General features: G+C 41.0%; 1 protein-coding gene across 2 annotated transcripts in view; it reads right to left on the minus strand.

Annotated features, from left to right (window-relative positions):
* Positions 1-19946, minus strand: part of Rpa1 (replication protein A1) — a 57709-nt gene that overhangs the window by 31904 nt on the left and 5859 nt on the right. For both annotated transcript variants that reach the window (XM_027426755.2, XM_027426754.2), the window contains exons 2-5: positions 18238-18288; positions 17276-17354; positions 16512-16620; positions 3883-3971 (exon numbers count right to left, since the gene is read on the minus strand). In XM_027426755.2, the coding sequence (XP_027282556.1) occupies positions 3883-3971; positions 16512-16620; positions 17276-17354; positions 18238-18288 (328 nt within the window). The remainder of the gene's footprint in view (positions 1-3882; positions 3972-16511; positions 16621-17275; positions 17355-18237; positions 18289-19946) is intronic.

The following is a 19946-nucleotide window of genomic DNA, read 5'->3' on the forward strand; positions in this document are numbered from 1 at the left end:
CACAGCCCCCTGTTTCTCCAATTCCAGGGGAGCCAACACCCTCTTCTGGCCTCTGAGAGCACTGAATGCACATGGTATGTTTTACATACATGCAGGCAAAACATTCATACACATAGAAAATGTAAAAGACAAAGACATATGATCATCTTAAGTTTCTTTTCTTTCTTTTTTCAAGACAGGGTTTCTGTGTGTGTCTACCCTTGGCTATCTTAGAACTCACTCTGTAGACCAGGCTGTCCTGGAACTCAGAGAACTGCCTGCCTCTGCCTCTCAGAGTTCTAGGATTAAAAGCGTGTGCCACCATCAGTGGACTTAATAGTTACTTTTTTTTTTTAAGTTTTGTTAAATTTAAAATTTTAAAAACTATATAATTTTATGAGCAAACATGATAGTCAAACATACCAATATGAAATAAAGATAATATCTAGCATAAGTAAAATTCTGCACACAACTTATATACTTAAAATTTTCACAATAATGAAGAGCTCTTTTTTTTTTTTTGGTTTTCGAAACAGGGTTTTTCTGTGTAGCTTTGGAGTCTATCCTGGCACTCGCTCTGGAGACCAGGCTGGCCTCGAACTCACAGAGATCCGCCTGCCTCTGCCTCCCGAGTGCTGGGATTAAAGGCATTTACCACCAACACCTAGCTGAAAAGTTTGAAACAAAGACTTCTAGATATATCAGAAATCTGTGCTGGAAATAGCAAATGGTAATTTCCATTTCTGTTTTGTCTACGATTTAGTGTGTGTGTGTGTGTGTGTGTGTGTGTGTGTGTGTGTGTGTGTGTGTGTGTGTGTGTGTGTGTGTGTGTCTTGTACTGAGGTGCTCTCACTCCCTATTACTTTGAGGCAGGGTTTTTGTCTGAACCTGGGGCTCCTGTTCCTTGGCAAGGTTACAAGCCACCAAATCCCAGCAATCTTCCTGTCTCACCTTTCTTGGATCCAATGTTTTAAGTGTGTGTGTGTGTGCATCAGGCATGTTACATGGCTGCTGGGATTAGAACTCTGGTCTTCAATACTGTGTGTATCAAGAGCTCCTAACTGCTGAACCATTTTTCTGGGCCCCTAATTTGCATTTCTTGAAGCAATAGAAACTCACAGATGAGTATAGAAAATGAGTATCAGTGGTATGCTCAGCCACAAACAGGACATCTCTAACACACACCCCAAGTTTAAGGAACATCATGGAAAGGGAAGTGTGGGGGACCTATAAGAACTAGAGGTCAGGAGGACCTGGACAAAACAGTGTCCTCTGGACAAGACAGGACCTCTGCCCTCATTAGCTCATAGCAGCTGTGGTTGCTTACACAAAACCATGCCAGTCAAAATTCTTTTGTTTTCTTTTTTAAGATTTATTTATTTATTATGTGTACAGTGTTTTGCCTGCAGAACACAAGAGGTTGGAGGGGCTCATGAGGGGCTATGCCACCATGCCTGGCTCATACAACAATGCTAATAAGAGTGTGTTTGGTTTTTAAGTGTGAAGATTTTCTAAAGATCTTTTCTGTTACTGATAATTTAACTTTTTTTTTTTTTTTTTGGTTTTTGGAGACTGTTTCTCTGTGTAGCTGTGGAGCCTGTCCTGGAGCTAGCTCTTGTAGACCAGGCTGGTCTCGAACTCACAGAGATCGGCCAGCCTCTACCTCCCGAGTGCTGGGATTAAAGGCCTGCGCCACCAACACCCGGCATGAGGCTCTATTTTTAAAATGCACTCATACTCAAAATAAATAAATAAATGTAAAAGAAAAGTTCAAACAAAAATTATCAAATTGGACAACAAAAGCAAGACATCTATATACTGCTTAAAAAATTCAAATGTGACACAAATATGTGCTAACTGTATAAATACATTAATAGTAAGACTATGGGAAAAGGCATCCAAGATGACCCAGAGAAAGTGGTTTGGTTATGTGAAAATCGGGTGGATAATGAAAGGCATTCCACAAGGGGCAGTTCACCAAAAGGACAGTTATTCTAAATGGCCATATACTTCAGAATAGGGGCCTCAAAACATAGGAAAAAAGCTAAGAGAACTTCCAGAGAAACATAAAGCCATAATTACAGTTGGCGGGGTCAGAATTCCTCTCGATTGACAAAACAAACAAACAAAAAGTCAGGAAGAATCCAGAGTCCCTGAACTACACTAACTGGCCCTGACATTTATGAAACACTGTACAACTATATACATTCTCTTAAAATGTTGATACAGTTTACCAAAAAGTATTAAAACCTGTCAGCCGGGCGTTGGTGGCGAACGCCTTTAATCCCAGGACTCGGGAGGCAGAGGCAGGCGGATCTCTGTGAGTTCGGGAGACCAGTCTGGTCTACAAGCGCTAGTTCCAGGACAGAGAGCCACAAAGAAACCCTGTCTTGAAAAACCAAAAAAAAAAAAAAAAAAAAAAGAAGACTGTCAATTCGAGACACACATCTATTGTTTATCTTAAGAAAGTTAAATTATCGGTAACAGAAAAGATCTTTAGAAAATCTTCACACTTACAAACCAAACACACTTGTATTAGCATTGTTGTATGAGCCAGGCATGGTGGCATAGTGGTGGCTGAGGCAGCAGGATGACATCTGGGGAAGCCATCACTATGAATTCAACTGGACATTTAAGGAAGAAATGGCAGGAATTCTACATGAACCTAAAAATGTAAAATGAATATTCTCCAGATTACCCTGTGTGGTCAGGATCACTCAGATTCCAAAGAAACTACAGATTAAAATTATTTTGGGGGGGGGGCACCTGGAGAGATGGCTCAGGGACTAAGGACATGCCCTGCTCTTGCAGGACCCGAGTTTAGTTCCCAGCGCTCACATCAGGCAGTTCTCAACTACTTATAATTTACCAAAGAGCCAACATGTCTGCCTTCCAGGGATAGACACAAACATAATTAAAAATAATAAAAATAAATCTTAAAAAGGATGTAAAAAATACTAAACAAAACCAAATCAGGTAGACTCAGCAAAGCAAATCCAAATATGTGAAAAGGATAATATACCACAAATCCAGACTTATCCCAGAAATCCCAGGCTGCTTTGGCATCTAAAAATCAATTATAATTCACTATATTAGCTAAATGAAATAGAAATGGGATTTGGTTATTAATATATACAGAAAAGGCATTTGATAAAGTTCACCATTCATTCTTAACAAAAATATGAGCAAATAAGAAAAAGAAATAAAATTTCCTCAACCCGATGAAAAAGAATCTACTGGCCTGGCACAGTGGCTCACACTGTAACCCCAGCATCCCAGGCAGAGGCTGGACTGGGCAAGAAGCACCCAAACACCCAATGATTCGAGGAATTCTATCCCTGGATCCCACAATAGGACAGGCGAGAACAGAGTTTTGAGAGTTGTCCTCCCACCTCCACATACATGCTGTGTACAAGCACACACATACTAAAAGATTTAAATTCACAATTAAATTTTTGGGAGGGGGAGCTTGAAACAGGGTCTCACTCTGTAGAACAGGCTAGCCTGAAAAATCATGTGTCGACTGTCTTTCTTAAATTTCTCCTTATTTATTCACATATCATTTCTTCAGTATTAACAAAGTGAAAGAATGCTGGGCATTGGTGGCGCAGGCCTTTAATCCCAGCACTCGGGAGGCAGAGGCAGGCGGATCTCTAAGTTCGAGGCCAGCCTGGTCTCCAGAGCGAGTCCTACAACAGCCAGGGTTACACAGAGAAATTCTCCCTGTCTTGAAAAACCAAACAACAAATAAACAATAAAATAAAGCAACAAGAAACAGAATGGTCTGGTTTCTAATCCCCCAAATCACTATTTTATTATTAAGACTAATAAGTCACACAGTTACATTCTGGATCCATAAAGCAGTATCCAATTGAGGACTACAACCTATAAGGAAGATTTTACCTTCATTATAGGGCACTGGATTCCCAATCTTTATTCCAACCTCTTCAGCTGATTTCACAACTTCCAAGTCCATCAAAATAACTACTCTCCTACAAAGACAAACAGACACAAATTAGAATACAGAACTCTGGAGCTTTGAGAAGAGCTAAGAAGTTTAATGATTGTCTGGCTAAGCTGCATCCTTTATTAACTTTTTCTCATTCTTGAATAACTTGAGAAGTGTTAATTCCTATGTAAATACTTCATTCACTCATTCCCCACATCAATGTTTGTTTTATTTTTTTATGTGACTATAGGGGTATTTACTTCCTATCTAGTTCCTTAATTAAAACAGTACATCTTGCTATGTGCCATCATCTTCACAGAGCCACTGATGTAAGAATTTAGATTATTAAATACAAAATCCTACTGCACAAAAAGATGACCTGTTTTCAGAAGCATATACTTATCTAAACCATTATTTCTTCCCAGTGAAAAGCAATTATGGTAGTAGACATTTTAAAAATTTAGTTATTGGGGGCTGAGACTAGAAATAGCTGTGCAAGCATGAGGACCTGAGTTTGATCCCTAACACCCAGATAACAAGTTAGATATGGTGGCAATGTGCATAGTTCCAGTGCTGCGGAGACAGAGACAGAAGGAGCCCTGGGTCTTTCTGGGCAGTCAGCCAAGCATAACCAGCAAGTTCCAGGCCAGTGTACCTATCTCAGAGAGAAAAGTAGATGGCACCTCTGCTTCCACAGGTACGGGCACGGACACATGGACACACGGACACACACACACACTGCTCGTGTGGCTTCATGGTCTGGTTCTGCTACAATACCAGCCCCCATCTCATCTCATCTCAGCAATTCTAAGCGTGCTGCCCTCTAGCCCAGCTGTTTTCTTTCAGTTCCTGGCGTAAGCTATGCTTCCTCCTGCCACCAAGCCTACATGACGGGCCTCTGATTTTTTTTTTCTTTCTCAATCTGCTTCATCTAATATGTACTTTTTAGCTCTTATCTTAAACTTGGAATTGAACCAGGGACTTATTCATGCTAGGCGAATGCTCCACCACAGAGCTACACCCCTCCATCTCAAATATCATTTCAAAAGACATTTCCTTAGTCTCTATTTAGATCAGGTTTCTTTGTCCTATTGCAGCCGTGATTTCATCCCTTCAGAACACTTCTTTTAGTTTTAAGTTCTCTATTAATTAGTGATTGCTTTCTTTCTCTCTACTAGACTGCACTTTATTGAAAGGCCGGTAGCCAGCTACAGTGCCTAATTAAGCAACAGCCCAAAGATGTCATTTAATACCTACTGGGACAAGATGTCATGATCTCATTTGCAGATTAAAAAGTACTGACAGAAGGAGATAGGTAACTCAGTAGCTCAAGTGCTTGTGCATACTGAGTGTGAGTTCAGACGCCCAGAAATCCACATAAATGCCAGGTGGATGTGGCAATCTGCCTGTAATTCCATCTTTGAGATATGGGATCCCCAGCACAAGCTGGCTAGCAAGACAAGCCAGATTGGAGTGCTCTGGGCTTGACTAAGACCCTGCCTCAGAAGTAAAAAAGTAACTGAAGGATGATGACGCCCAAACGTTGGGTTTGCATGTTCATGTGCAAATGTCAATGTGTGCACACATATGCACATCCCATGCATACTGGAACAGAAAAATGGAATTTGAAAGTAACATAACCACAAGCAGGGGGGTGACAGAAGAGTTGCTAGTGGCAATGAAAAGGGCGGATAAACTTGAGCAAAGATGAAGCAATCACCATGCTTTACTCTTTGGATGGTATGGCTGCCCAAGGCTGGACTTTACATACAGTATGTGCTACCCATACCAAATTATCCTGCCAGGGTCCTGCTACTTCAATAAAACAAGCTGAAAAAGCGATGTGCTATGAACTGGATATGGATAATCTGTTAAAACATCCTGCTAAGCCAAATGTGGTGAGGCATGCTTGTAATTGCAGCATTTGGGATCAGGAGTTCAAGGATCACCTCAGATGCACAGTGAGTTAGAGGTCAGCCTGAGCTATATCTAGGCTGGAGAGAGATGGCTCAATGGTTAAAAGTACATATTGTTCTTGCCAAAAACCTGAGTTTGGTTCCCAGCACCAACATCTAACAGCTCATAACTGCTTTTAACTCCAGCTCCAGGGAATATGGTATCTCTGGCTTCCAAAGGTACCTCCTCCCAAACACATGCATACATACATAATGGCGCAGACCAGGCACACGCACGAGCACGCATATACACACACAAAAATAAAAATAAGTCTTTAAAAAATTCATCTTGAAGCCAGGCAGTGATGGTGTAGGCCTTTAATCCCAGCACTCCGAAGGCATAGATAGGCGGCTCTCTGTGAGTTTGAGGCCAGTCTGGTCTACAAAGCTACATTGAGCAACTGTCTCAAAACTACCCCATACCCCCGCCCCCAATTTAACCTTGACACCAGAAGAAATGGCTCAGTAGGTAAAAGCACTGGCTGCTCTTCCAGAGGAAGAGGCTGAGTTAAGATTCCCAGCTCCCATATGGTGGCTCACAACCATCTGTAACTCCAGTTCCAGAATACCTGACACCTTACGCCCTCTATAGACACCAGACACAAATGTAATACATACATACACATGCAGCCAAAACATTCACAAGCATAAAATTAAATTAAAACCTAAAATTAAAATGCAGTATTAAAATGTGCTTCATCTTGTAACACATATACACATTAAATGAAATATAGCAAGATGAATATATTAAAATACACCAAATCCACTCTACAGAGCACCTAGGTAACCTTTATAGGAATACCATCAGCAAAACAGTGACTATGGGAAACATACACACACACACACACACACACACACACACACACACACACACGCACGCACCCACACACGCTTTGGTACACAAGTGGAGGTCTGAGAAGAAGTTTCAGGAGTTGGTTTTACAATGTGGGTTGTTCTGGGGGATCAAACTCAGGTCTCAGGCCTGGTGATAAATGTCTTTACCTGCTAAGCCATCTCACCAGCTCCTCCACCTGAAGTTTTTATTTTTACCTTTGGTTTTCTGAGACAGAATCTCATTGTGTAGTTATGGGTGTCCTCGCCTGGAGTGCTAAAACTAAAGGTGTGTGTCACTGTACTCAGCCTTCCACCTGTTTTTTCCTCTTTGATACAGGATCTCTGAGCCAAGAGCTCACCAGCTGGGCAGACTTGCTGCCAGTAAACTCTAGGAATGCACGTATCTCCCCAACCCGCCTCCAGCACCAGGGCTGTAGAATAGTGTCACCACACCTAGCCTTTTCTGTGGGTGGTGGAGATCCCAACTCTGGTCATCATGGTTGTGGGGCAAGCACCTTACTAAGTGAGCTGTCTCCTCAGCCCCAGCACTTATTTTTCAAAACTAGTTAATCATTTAAATAAAAATGCTAAAATATGTCTACCTGTGAAATAAATTACCCGAAACTTACTTCCAGATTATCTAGAGTATATGTGAGAAAAAGCAGGGCTACAGCAGGACCTGATTGAAAGTGATCATCTCAGTGAGGGCTATATGGGGACTCAATTCCACTGTTCTGTCTACTTTTATAAATGTTCAAAATCATGCAAAATATAAAACAGATTCGAAAAGAGAAAGGAAACTAAGAGGATTATTTTTTAGAGGCAGGATTTATTATGTAAGAATGAAAGAACAGTTCAATATTAATCGGTTAAAATAATTCATACTATTAAAGGATTAAAAATAATATGATTATATCAAGCTGTAGTAAAAGCTTCACAAAAAATTCAAGAGCCATTCCTATAAAACCCTAAGAAATATAAGGACCTAAAAAAAACAAAAAAACAAAAAAAAAACCCATCCTGAACATTATAAAGTATATGCACTCTACAAGATAAGTAATGCTGAGCACTGAAACCAAAGGCATTTCCATTACTATCCAGGTAGAGAGAAGGTACCTGCTGATACTCTATTGTCAACATGGTTTTAATGGTGCTAACTGATTCAGAACCATTAAAAACAAAAGAAACAGGCCTGGGGAGAGGGCTCAGTGGCTCAGTGGATGTAAGCACTCAATGAACAAGTCTCACACCTGCAGCCATAGTGAAGAAGAGAACTAAGTCCTGAAAGGTGTCCTCTGTTTTTTTTCCTAGACGGGGGTTTCTCTGTGGCTTTGGAGGCTGTCCTACAACTAGCTCTTGTAGACCAGGCTAGTCTCGAACTCACAGAGATCTGCCTGCCTCTGCCTCCCGTGTGTTGGGACTAAAGGCGTGCACCACCACCGCCCAGCCCGAAAGGTGTCCTCTGACCTTCACACACTTCCTCTCCCAATAATAAAATATTCAATTATGTAATAGCATGTGTGCCTACATTCATGTGCCCTGCACAAATATTAAGTATAAAAAAGACCTCAAAAAGAAACAAACAACAAATAAATAATATACGAATTACAATAAAGAGATAATTATCTAGAAAATCCAAGGTTTTCAATGGTAAGACATCATATTCTTTGATGAAAAGACCTAATGTCAAAATACATCAATTTAATGCATTCAAACGAGACCTCTGCTTGGTTTTTGAACTTGATATAACTCTTAAAATTCTTATGAAAGAAAAAACATGAAAACTGCCAATAAAAGTCACTAAAATATTCTACAGATGGTATTTTCACAGCACATAATTATAAGGTCTGTGAAAGATGTGCAGATTATTCACTCTGGCTGGCTGGTGAGATGGTAGACTGGTATAGTTGTTTGGGAAAGTAGCCTGGTAATTCCTCATAAAGCCAGCATTTCAACTAGCAACTTCTCTCCTAGACACATTCACCCCTGTGTCCATGTCGACAGGACACCACTGCCAGCAGATCTGTACATGGATCAGGATGACAGCTGCTGCATTTAATTAACACACATCCTCTTATAAGCTTTTAACATCTCTAGATTATGATAACCCACATGATACAAACTATTTTATAATAAGAATATGGCTGTACATGTTCAGTTCACATGCAATACTTCCCCTGAACACTTCTGATAATTGGATCATGGACTGAGAATCCACAGGAAGAGGGCCAACCAAATAAAAACTTGTATACTAATGTTCAGTGCATTATTCAAAATGCACACAATAGAAACAACCCAACAGCCCAGAAGCTGAAAAACAAGATAAGCAAAAATGTGCTGGGCCTAGTGGCCCTGGTCTGTAATCTCAACTAACTGGAAGATTGAGGCAGGGGGATCACAAGTTCAAGGACAGCCAAGGCAACTTAGCAAGACACTGTCTGAAAACAAAATGTAAAGAAGCCTGGGGTTGTAGCTCAACAGTAGAGCTTCTGCCGAGCATGTGTGCTGACCCCAGCAACACACACACACACACACACACACACACACACACACACACGATAAGCAAACATGATCTGTCTATACAACAGAATATTACAGTCACAAAGAAGAATGAAGCAGTAACACATCTTAGTCCTGAAAATACTAAATAAAGAAGTGTCACAAAGGACCATGTATTACGTGACCAGAGTAGACATATGTATAGACATGAAAAGATCAGTGGCTCCTGGGGACTCAGAGATTTAGGATTAGCAGCTAAAGAGTATAGGGTTTCTTTAGAGGGATACGAAAAATGTTCTAAAATTAATTGTGATAATGACTGTTTAACACTGTGAAGTGTTCCAAATAATTTCAGACTTTCAAAAGCTGTCAATGACACACAACACCCAATCAGATCAGGGAAAAAGTGACAAATTCAGAATAGATATCAGTTTCTTTACATCTGTGTTTGCCACCAACTATCAATTTTCCACACATCTATCACAGTTCATTTTCTTGTTCGTGTGTCTCATTTTATGTGTGGCTTTTTAAAAAGATTTTGTTTATTATGGATACAGTGTTCTGCCTGCATATAACCCTGCACACCAGCAGAGGGCACCAGATCTCATTACAGACGGTTGTGAGCTACCAGTGGTTGCTGGGAAATGAACTCAGGGCCTCTAGAAGAACAGTCAATGCTCTTAACTTCTGAGCCATATCTCCAGCCCTATGTGTGGCTTTTGGTAGACTTTCATTATATAGCTGAGATGACTTTGAGCTTCAGATCTCCCTACTTCCATCTCTCAAGTGGTGGGATTACAGGTGTGTACTATGCCTGGGGTCTATGTGGTCTTGTGCATGCTAGGCATACTGCCGACTGAACCACATCCCAACCCTATCAGAGTAACTTTTGCATACCTTTTAAAGATTGCAACACAATGGAAGACACAACATAGTGATAGAGTGCTTGTCTACCATGTGTGAGGCTCTCAGTTAAATGTCCAGCAGTGGTGAGAAAAAAAAAAGTGTTAAAAATGCTCACGACTCAGGGCTGATTGCAAAACTTCCTCCACAGCCCAGTTTTCAAGCCCCAGCACCTCAAAGATCCTGCCTGGGCTACATGACACAAAATGCTTTCTCATAAATAAAATACAATAAAAAAAAATTTAAACACCTGATGAGAACCCCGTGGCTTCCCATTTCACTCAGAATAAAACATTCTCACTGTCCCTCTGTGAGATGCCCATTTGGAAAAGAAACTAACTTAGATTCCTCACTCATGTCATGCGTAAAAATAAACCTACCTGAAGCACTAAAATGTGATTAAATTCCAAGACAGCTAGGACTATCACACAAAGAAACCCTGTCTCAAAAAGAAGGAAGGAAGGGAGAAAGGGAGGAAGGAAGGGAGGGAGGGAGGGAGGGAGGGAGGGAAGGAAGGAAGGAAGGAAGGAAGGAAGGAAGGAAGGAAGGAAGGAAGGAAGAAAGGAAGAAAGGAAGGGAGGAAGGAAGGAGTACTATCAGAGAGCTTCTTCAGCATTACGATCCAGAGGTCATAATGGGGAAAATGAGCAAATGCAAACACAGATTTTTGAAAATGTCTTCAATTTTACACCACAAAATACCATATACAAATAGACCAAAGTAGAATGGATAAAACATGTAAAACAGACAACAAAATTAATATGCCTGGTTTGCTATTTCTGTAAATAAAAAGTAAAGGACAAAGTATTCCATGCTAGAGAGTTGGCTCAGAGGTTAAGGGCAGTGGCTGGTCTTCCAGAGGAAGATCCAATTCCCAGCAACCACACGATGGATCATAACCATCTACAACTCCAGAGGATCCAATGTCTTCTTTTGGAGCTGATGGATACCAGGCACACACATGGTACACAGACAGACATGCAGCAGATAAAACCCCCATACACATAAATTGTAAAAATTAAAAAAACATAAATACGGGAGCTGGAGAGATGGTTCAGAGGTTAAGAGCACTGGCTGCTCTTCCAGAGGTCCTGAGTTCAATTCCCAGCAACCACATGGTGGCTCACAACCATCTGTAATGAGATCTGGAGCCCTCGTCTGGTGTGCAGATATACATGGAAGCAGAATGCTGTATACATAATAAATAAATAAATAAAATCTTTAAAAAAATACATCTCAAAAAAATTTAAAGGACAAAGTAACAGCTAAGGAGATGGCTCAGTGAGTCACAGTACTTGAGTTCAAGTAAGGACATGAGTTCATATCCTCAGCACCTATCTGAAAACTTAAGATTGGTGGTACCTGTAACTCCAGTCTGACAGGGTTAGAGACCACCAAAAACCTGGTCATCTCCGGGGTCAGTGAGAGACTCTCCAGGGAATAAAATGGAGAGCTACAGAGGAAGACATCGCGGTTCTAAGGCATGTAAGGGAGTGCACACCTCTCTCTCTCTCTCTCTCTCTCTCTCTCTCTCTCTCTCTCACACACACACACACACAGAATTAATAATAAAGTAAAATCAAAACCTCAAAAATTTAAAAGATGAAATACATAAACTGTATATAGAGAAAAACTATAGTCAACAAACTTTTGTTTAAACAAGTGTAAATGAAATCAAAGACAACTATTTAAAAGAATTAAGCTGGTTTGTAATCTCAGAACTCAGGAAGCTGAGGCAGCCTTACCTACATACTAAGTCTGAGGCCTTAAAGTTCTGGCAAAAAATTGTCTCAAAGTAAACAAAAGGGGGCTAGAGAGATGGCTCAGTGGCTAAGAGAAATGTGACTGCTCTTCCAGAGGACCCAGGTTCAATTCCCAGCACCCAGATGGCAGCTCATAACCATCTGTAACTCCAAGGGATCCTCTGGCTTCTACAGGCACTAGGTACATGTGGTGCACAGATATTCATGCAGGCAAAAGATCTATGCACATAAAATGATTAAAAATAAGTTAAAAAATAAGTAAGATGAGCCAGACAGTGGAGATGCACACCTTTAATCCTAGCACTTGGGAGGCAGAGGCAGAGGCAGGCAGATCTCTATGAGTTCTAGGGGCAGCCTGGGCTATGACATAGAGAAACCCTGTCTTGAAACCAACCCACCCCCACAAAAAAAGTTAGGAATAAACCTAGATGACTACCATAAAGGCAAGGAATAGATATATTCAGGCAGGCAGGCATGCATGCAGGCAGGCAGGCAGGCACGCGCACACACACACACACAAAACACACACACAAAACACACACACAAAACACACACACACACACACACACACACACACACACACACACACACACACACACACACACACACACACACACACACACACACACACACAGAGGCTCTCAGGAGAAATATAGAACACAGACATGCCATTCACCATGCTGTGGTCAGCCATGAGCAGAACCGTACTCAGTGGAGAGAAGCTTTGCAGTGTCTCTTAGCAAGAACTGTCTGTAGTCGACTCCAGAAAAGCTCTCCACCCTCTCCTTCAACCATGTCCTAGAAGCCACAAGCACAGCTTGTAGCACTCAAGATGGCCCAGAACGGAAGATAACAGATCCCAGGCAGGCAGGCTGGCAAGATGATGTGTCTTGCCTAGACAATGGCAGAACAAATAAGTCTGGCAGAACTGTCCAGAGCTGTTCATATTAAGCATGAACAAAATAAGAGAAAATGGTACAGCAACAATTCAACACACAATGTACAAAATGAAAAGAACGAGGCACACAAAAGACAAAGAACCTGGCAAACAAGAAAGCCGAAGCCGAGAGTGATACTTCCCATAAGGGAGTCATAAAATAGACTGAATTCATTAAAATAAGAGCCAAAGATAAACTGAAACAGTCAGCTCAAAAACCTAAAAAATCCAGGACAAAATAACATTACACTTCTGACAGCTGATACTGTCAACTTGACAGAATCTAGAACCACAGCAGGCAAATCTCTGGGTATGCCCTGGAAGGGGTAGATTAGATTAACTGAGGTGAGAAGACACATAACACCTGGGGGTGGGTGACACCATTCTGTGGACTGATGTCCCAGGCTAAATAAAGACTCTAGCTGCATGATGGGCCGTATCTTCAAATGGTGAACCAAAAAAACTCCTTCTCTAAGTTGCTTTTATCAGGTTTTTTTGTCATACCAAAGAGAAACGTTAACTAATACAACATTCAATACTTAAAAGTATAAACAAACTTTATTTGCATGTTTGAGATTTTCAAATCATGGGCCAGTTATCCAGAACAAATGGTCTGTTGGCTAAGAGTGATGGTTTATACCTATAACCCCAGCTGCTGTGGATGTTGTAAAAGCAACACAAATTAAAGGCCAGCCAGGGCAGCTTATAGAGCCAACTCAAAATAGATAGAAACGACTGGACATACAGCAAATTAGTATATTAGCAGAATGCTCCCTAATATTCAAGAGACCCTGGGTTTTATCCCCAGTACTGGAAGAAAGAACTAAGAATACAAAATTCTACCACAGTTAAAGTACTGCTAGACCACATAGAAAAGTAAATAGAATTCTATAGTACCTAATGACATTTTGGTCAACAAAGGACATCGTGTATGACAACAGTGCTATCAGATTAACAACACCAGAGGTAAAAATTCCAACTGCCTAGTGAGTGCCATTAACAATCCAGAGCAGCACCACTCAAGTGTCCCTGGGTGCTGGCACAAACCAAACCAAACGCAGAAGGGCATGTGAAGCAACACTCCTGATATACATAGCTATTACAGTGTTTTGCATTGTTATTTTGGGCTGTGCTCCTCTACTATGCTTCTTCACTGCACCAAGAAGCCACAATGAGTTCACACAAGAAACTGGTCCAACTCTACAGAATGATCACAAGGAACACACGATGGTAACTATAAACCTGAAATTCTCTAAGCACACTGGTTTAACTGAGAACCAAATGTGCATTTTTTGATCACAGGTTCTTTTGTGATCTGCACAGGTGTCTGTGTCTGAGTGCATTTGTGTAGAACATGTGCTTGTCCACATGTAAGTGCGGGCAAGAGGTCAACTTCAGGTGTCAATTCTCAGGAGCCATTCACTTTGATTTTTCCTTTGATTGTTTTGAGACAAAGTCTCACGCAGCCCAGGCTGGCCTGGGATTTACTATATTCAAAGATGACCTTGGATTTCAGATCCTCCCGATGACACCAGAATACTGGGATTACAAGCATACACCATTACACCACTACACCTGGTTTATACGGTGATACCAACCAAACCCAGGGCAGTGTGAATGCCAGGCAAGCACTTCACCAAATGAGGTACATTCCCAACGACAATCCTGTTTTTTTTTAAACATTATTCATTTATTGTGTGCGTGTGCATGCATGCATGCATGCACAAAGTTCAGAGGCCAGCTTCCGGAGAAACCATTCTCTCCTGCTACCACCAGGGCCATGGGGACTGAACAAGGGCCTCAGGCTTGGCCGCAAGCATTTTTACCTACTGACCTGACCCACCAACCACCTACCTTATTTTTTGAGACAGTCTCTTACTGAGACCTGGGGCTCCCCAGTTAGGCTAGGCTGGCAAGGCAGGGAACACCAGGGATCTACCTCCCCCCTCCTCCTTCCCCCTCCCCTGGGTTATAAACAGATGTCACTGGACCTGGCTTTTTGGAACAAAACCCATTCTCATGCTTGGCTATCAAGCAATTAAACAATGGAGCTGTTATTATCTCTCCAGCCCACTAAGCAGAGGCAGGCAGATCTCTGTGAGTTCCAGACCAGACTACATAGTGAAGAAAGAAATAGAACAGGAAGGAAGGGAGGGAAAGAGATAGATAAACAAACAAGTAGGAAGAAGTATAACTACAGAGACAAGGTGAGCTAAAAGCAATCTATCAGTAACCTGAATAAATAATGACAAAAAATGAGGTTAGAGCCAGGATGTAGCTCAGTAGTACACTGCTTGCCTAGAGGCATAATGTCCTTCCCGGCTATCCTCAGCTCCACAAAAACAAAACAACAACAACAAAAAAAAAAACACAACAGAGATCACTTTAAGACTTGGTTTATTTTGGGAGAGTAGTAACAAAACCCGGCAATTCAAATGCAGATTCACCATAAAAACAAAGACTAAGAGTTCATGACAGAGACAGAAGAAAGCAAAGCAAAACCACAGCAAATACACACATGCTCACGCACACAAAAAGGTGGAGTAGAGATTGCTCATGGCTAAGAGCACTTGCTGCTCTTGTAGAGAACCTAACACCCACAGGGTACTTACAACCATGCATTTAACCACAGCACTCAGGAGGCAGAGGCAGGTGGATTTCTGTGAGTTAGAGGCCAGTCTGGTCTACAGAGTGAGTTCCCGCTAGCCAGGGCTAAACAGTAAGACCTTGCCTCAAAAATAAAATTAAAAATTTAAAAATTAACACCAAGTTTAAACTTACCAATCAAATCTTAAATAGAATTTTATATAAAAAATCCAAAATTGACAATGTTAAATGATGTTAAATGTTAAAATCAGAATACAGACAAAGCCAGTTAATATGAATTGGGAGGGGGGAAAAAGGATTTCAAAATGGGGCTGGAGACAGCTCAGTGGTTAAGAGCACACTGGCTGCTCTTCTAAAAGTCCTGGGTTCAAAACCCACATGGCAGCTTACAGCTGTCTGTGACTGTAGTCCCATGGGATCTGATGCTCTCTTCTAGTGTGCAGGTATACATGTAGATAAAACACCACATACATAAAATAAATAAATCTTAAAATCCACACATGTAATATAACATATATTGGCATAACTTCATCAACATTGGAAAATTTATTATATTTGATTCCCATGTGTTTGGTTGCAGTCTATCATTGAAAATAAAAAATGAAAAAAAAAAAAAAGCATATAAACCTCTCCCCTAAAATAAAGTTTCCTTTTAAAAAGTAAGTCATTTTTTTCAGCAAGGGGAATAACAGTTCTGTTCATGTTGTATTTCTAGCATGTAACATGTAGCAAGTTCTTAACCATATTGTATGTCAGCTCAACACACTAACTACAAAAGATCACAAAAAAGGAACCAGACTGTATAATTTTTTTTTTTGTTGTAGTAGGTTAACTTTCATTATTAATAGATATTAACAATAATGCTGAAATTAGTAGAATTATGCATTCTAATCTTTTTTCTGGGATTTCCAGTTTGTTTCTTCTGTGTTTCTCCCTTGGAGGCCAGTTAGTCACTCAGCCTAGCTGAAGCTCTGGAGCTCTTCGCTGCCTTGTTAAAAACTCCTCCCTGAACTTTAGCATTTGGCACCTTTTGCAAAAGTTAGTTCTCATTCTACAATGAAACAAGTAGAGAACAAAGCGCATACCTTCCATCTTTCAGGGTGTTAACGATGAATCGGTTGACCTGGCAGACACAGTTGCTGGCCAGTTTCTCCCCCTCCACAAGAGGGTTCAGCTGTGTGGCCAACATGAAAGCTGCAAAGCAAAGAGAGAACTTCAGCCTTCAAGCCCTTCCAGTCTAATCTCAAAGCTGATCACAAGGAAAAATCATTAAGTACAGCTGTTTAAAACTCCTCAGGCTCTGCACCAAGGAAAGCAGTGTATTTCTGCCCCACGTTAAGATCTTCAGCCACTCCTAAATGGTATCTATTCCTCAAAGACCCCAGATATTTTTACTGCTGTTGCAGTTTCATGGGGAAAATGAAGGCAACCCTTTCTAGGTCTTTAATGATGTGACTAGAGACAACAGGCAAATGGTCCAGAAGCCACCCACCCTTCCCCACCCCCACCCCCACCCCTTCTTTTTAAAGCTTCTAGGACAGAAATAAAACTGAAAAAGTTAAGTTCAGGATGGCTCACCCATCACACTCACAAAATGTCAATAGTATCCTCAGGGAAATTAATCAAAGAAAACATACAACGCCAGTTAGAGAAAATTAATTAAGCTGAATGGCAGCTTTCCACTACATCCAGTCTATTGTCAGACCGGCTCTCTGCCAGCAGCAACTCTCCCTGAACAAAGCCCACGGCCAATGTGGACTTCAGGTGCTCAAAACACTGCAATCAAAGGGTATGGTGTGCCGCTGTTACTCAAGTATTCCCACCACCTAGATTTATTCATCATACTCACAAGAGAGTGTGTTCAATCCATCACTCATAAGCAGTCGATACCGGGGCGGACTATTCCCTGTAGCAATGGGACGGATGTTCTAGAAAAGTTGATAGAAAAGTTGATTCATTAGCCAAGCTGTCTGCCTAATCCCTAAGGGTAAATAAACCTAAGTGGCGGGAGACAGGGTCTGCCGTTAGTTTAAGACAAGATGAACTGCTTGCCCATCCTCCTGACACCTAAATACAAATGAAAGAAAATTGGATTGATGATTTTCCCACCAAACTCTCTGCACTAACATTATTAAAAACAAAATAAACTGAAATATCAATAATTGTGTGTTCTCTCTCCTGTATCTCAAAATTATGTATAACAAGGCACCTATCACACACAAGGAACTGTTTAGGGAGCATGCTGAAAATACAAAGTGAAATTAAAAATGGAAAGAAAACAATTTCCCTAAAGCAACTAACTCACAGCTGGTGTAAACAGAAGCCCATAGGAGGGCAGCATGTAGACGGAATGATCTCAGGGCAGAGCAGACAATGACTTGGCCTGAAGGGGGTCAGGGGAAGCTTCTGAAGGAAGCTGACTAAGCAAACAGAGCCTGAAGGAGACTAGCCCAGGAGGGGTGACCATCTTCACCTACTGTCTCAAAATCTGCAGGAATGACCCTGGGGTCTCTCTTCTAATGATATTTGAAATTCATATTACATTTTAGAATCCCCTAAATGATGGATCAATCAATTAAAAGAAATGTAAGTAGTAAAGCCCATCAAAAAATTTTTAGTATGTACTTGTATGTGTGGGGGTGTGTATATGACACAGAGAGATTATGAGTGTGATCGTGTTTTGGGAATGAGGAAGAGTGTGTGTATGTTCTGGGAAGTAGACAAAACCGTATGTCTTTCATCAAATACAATTTTTAACTATATAGTTGCTGAAACACGTTTGTTCTGCTTCACACACATGCAGGTACTTACAATGACTTGAAGAATGGGCTTTATGGATGTATCTCCCTGTTGCATTATGGCCTGAAAAAGAATAGATCCTTATAAAAAATTTGAAAAACAACTTAAAATATTTATTTATTTTGGACAGCTTGCTATTTAGAATAAACTACAGATACTACCATCCTAAAAGCTTGCCTCAACAGGGCCACCATTACAGCTCAGTGGGCAAAGTGGCTGTTCAAGCCTAAGAAGCTGAGTTAGATTCCAGGAACTATGGAATGAGAACAACTCTGAAAGCTGTCTTCTGACCTCCATGCATTCTGTCATGTGCTCAAACACACCACACTAACAATAAGAGAAAATCAAACTAAATTTAAAAGAACCAGTCAGAGGTAACCAGTAGAAGAAAACTTTTATCACTGAACAAATCATGAAAGTGCCAGTTTCTAAAGAAAGCACACAATATGCATTGCCAAAAGTAACTCTGTTTTCTTGTGGAAACGAGATGTTTGAACACATATATTAACTACCTAGAGCTTTATTGTTTTTTGTTCTTGAACTTGTTTACTGGTTTAAAGATAGGGTCTCATGGAGCCCAAGTAGGCCTCCAGTTTGCTAAGTCCCTAAGGATGACCCTGGACTTTTGGAGCCCCTGGTTCTAGAACTCAATACTCAAGACTCTTCTCGTGAAATCAGTGGAGATAGTAACATAATGGGGAAAGGGGAGGGAACTACTCTTGCTATGTATCTCTAGCTTCCTGTCTCAGTCTATAGTGCTGGAATCACAGGAGAATGCCACCACACTCAGCATGTGAATTTTTAATTAAATAAAACATATCAAACATGGAAGATCTGTAAAGTATAATGAGCTAATGTTTTCCAAATGAATAAGGCATGCTAACAGAAACACACAGCTGAGCATGGTCACACATGCCTGTAAATCTTAATACTCAGGAGACTGAGGAAAGATTTCATGAGTTCAAAACCATGTTGAGCTATTATACAGGATTCCAGAAATAGACCTACATACTCAATGGATTTTGTCAACTGAATAAAACTGGTGTGACAAATCACCATACATAAAAAGCAAACCCAAGGGCTGGGGCTATATGCTTGGCAAAGCTTGGTGACCCAAGTTGATCCCCAAAACCTGTGTTTTAAAAAGCTATGTGTGGTGGCATTCAGTGCTGGGGAGTTAAGGACAGGCAGAAATCTGGGGCTCACTGGCCGGCCAACCAGCCCAGTCTACTCGACAAATTGCAGGTCATAGTGAGAGACCCTGTCTCAAACACCACCCAAGGTTGAATTCAGGTCTACACACATATGCACATGGATCTGTGTACACACACACACACACACACACACACACACACACGCACACGCACACGCACACGCACACGCACACGCACACGCACACGCACACACACAAAATAATTAACTAACTCGTTAATTAACCAACCAAAAGTTGGAATGGCTCACAGGGCTGAAAGCAAATCTAAACTTTAGAACTTTAGAAGAAAAACAAGGGACAAAAGATTTGTAACCTAGAGATAAGTAAAAAATTAAGAGTACAATTCAGAAAAGGAAAACTGGAGTTACAGATGGTTGTGAGCGTTTATTTGTGTGCTAAGAATTAAACCTGGGTCCTCTGGAAGAACAGCCAGTGCTACTAACTGAGCCATCTCTCCAGCCACCATTGCGCATGTCTTCAATCCCAGCACTCGGGAGGCTGAGGCAGA

This window comes from Cricetulus griseus, chromosome 7 (assembly GCF_003668045.3).
Source record: "Cricetulus griseus strain 17A/GY chromosome 7, alternate assembly CriGri-PICRH-1.0, whole genome shotgun sequence".
Lineage (NCBI taxonomy): Eukaryota > Metazoa > Chordata > Mammalia > Rodentia > Cricetidae > Cricetulus > Cricetulus griseus.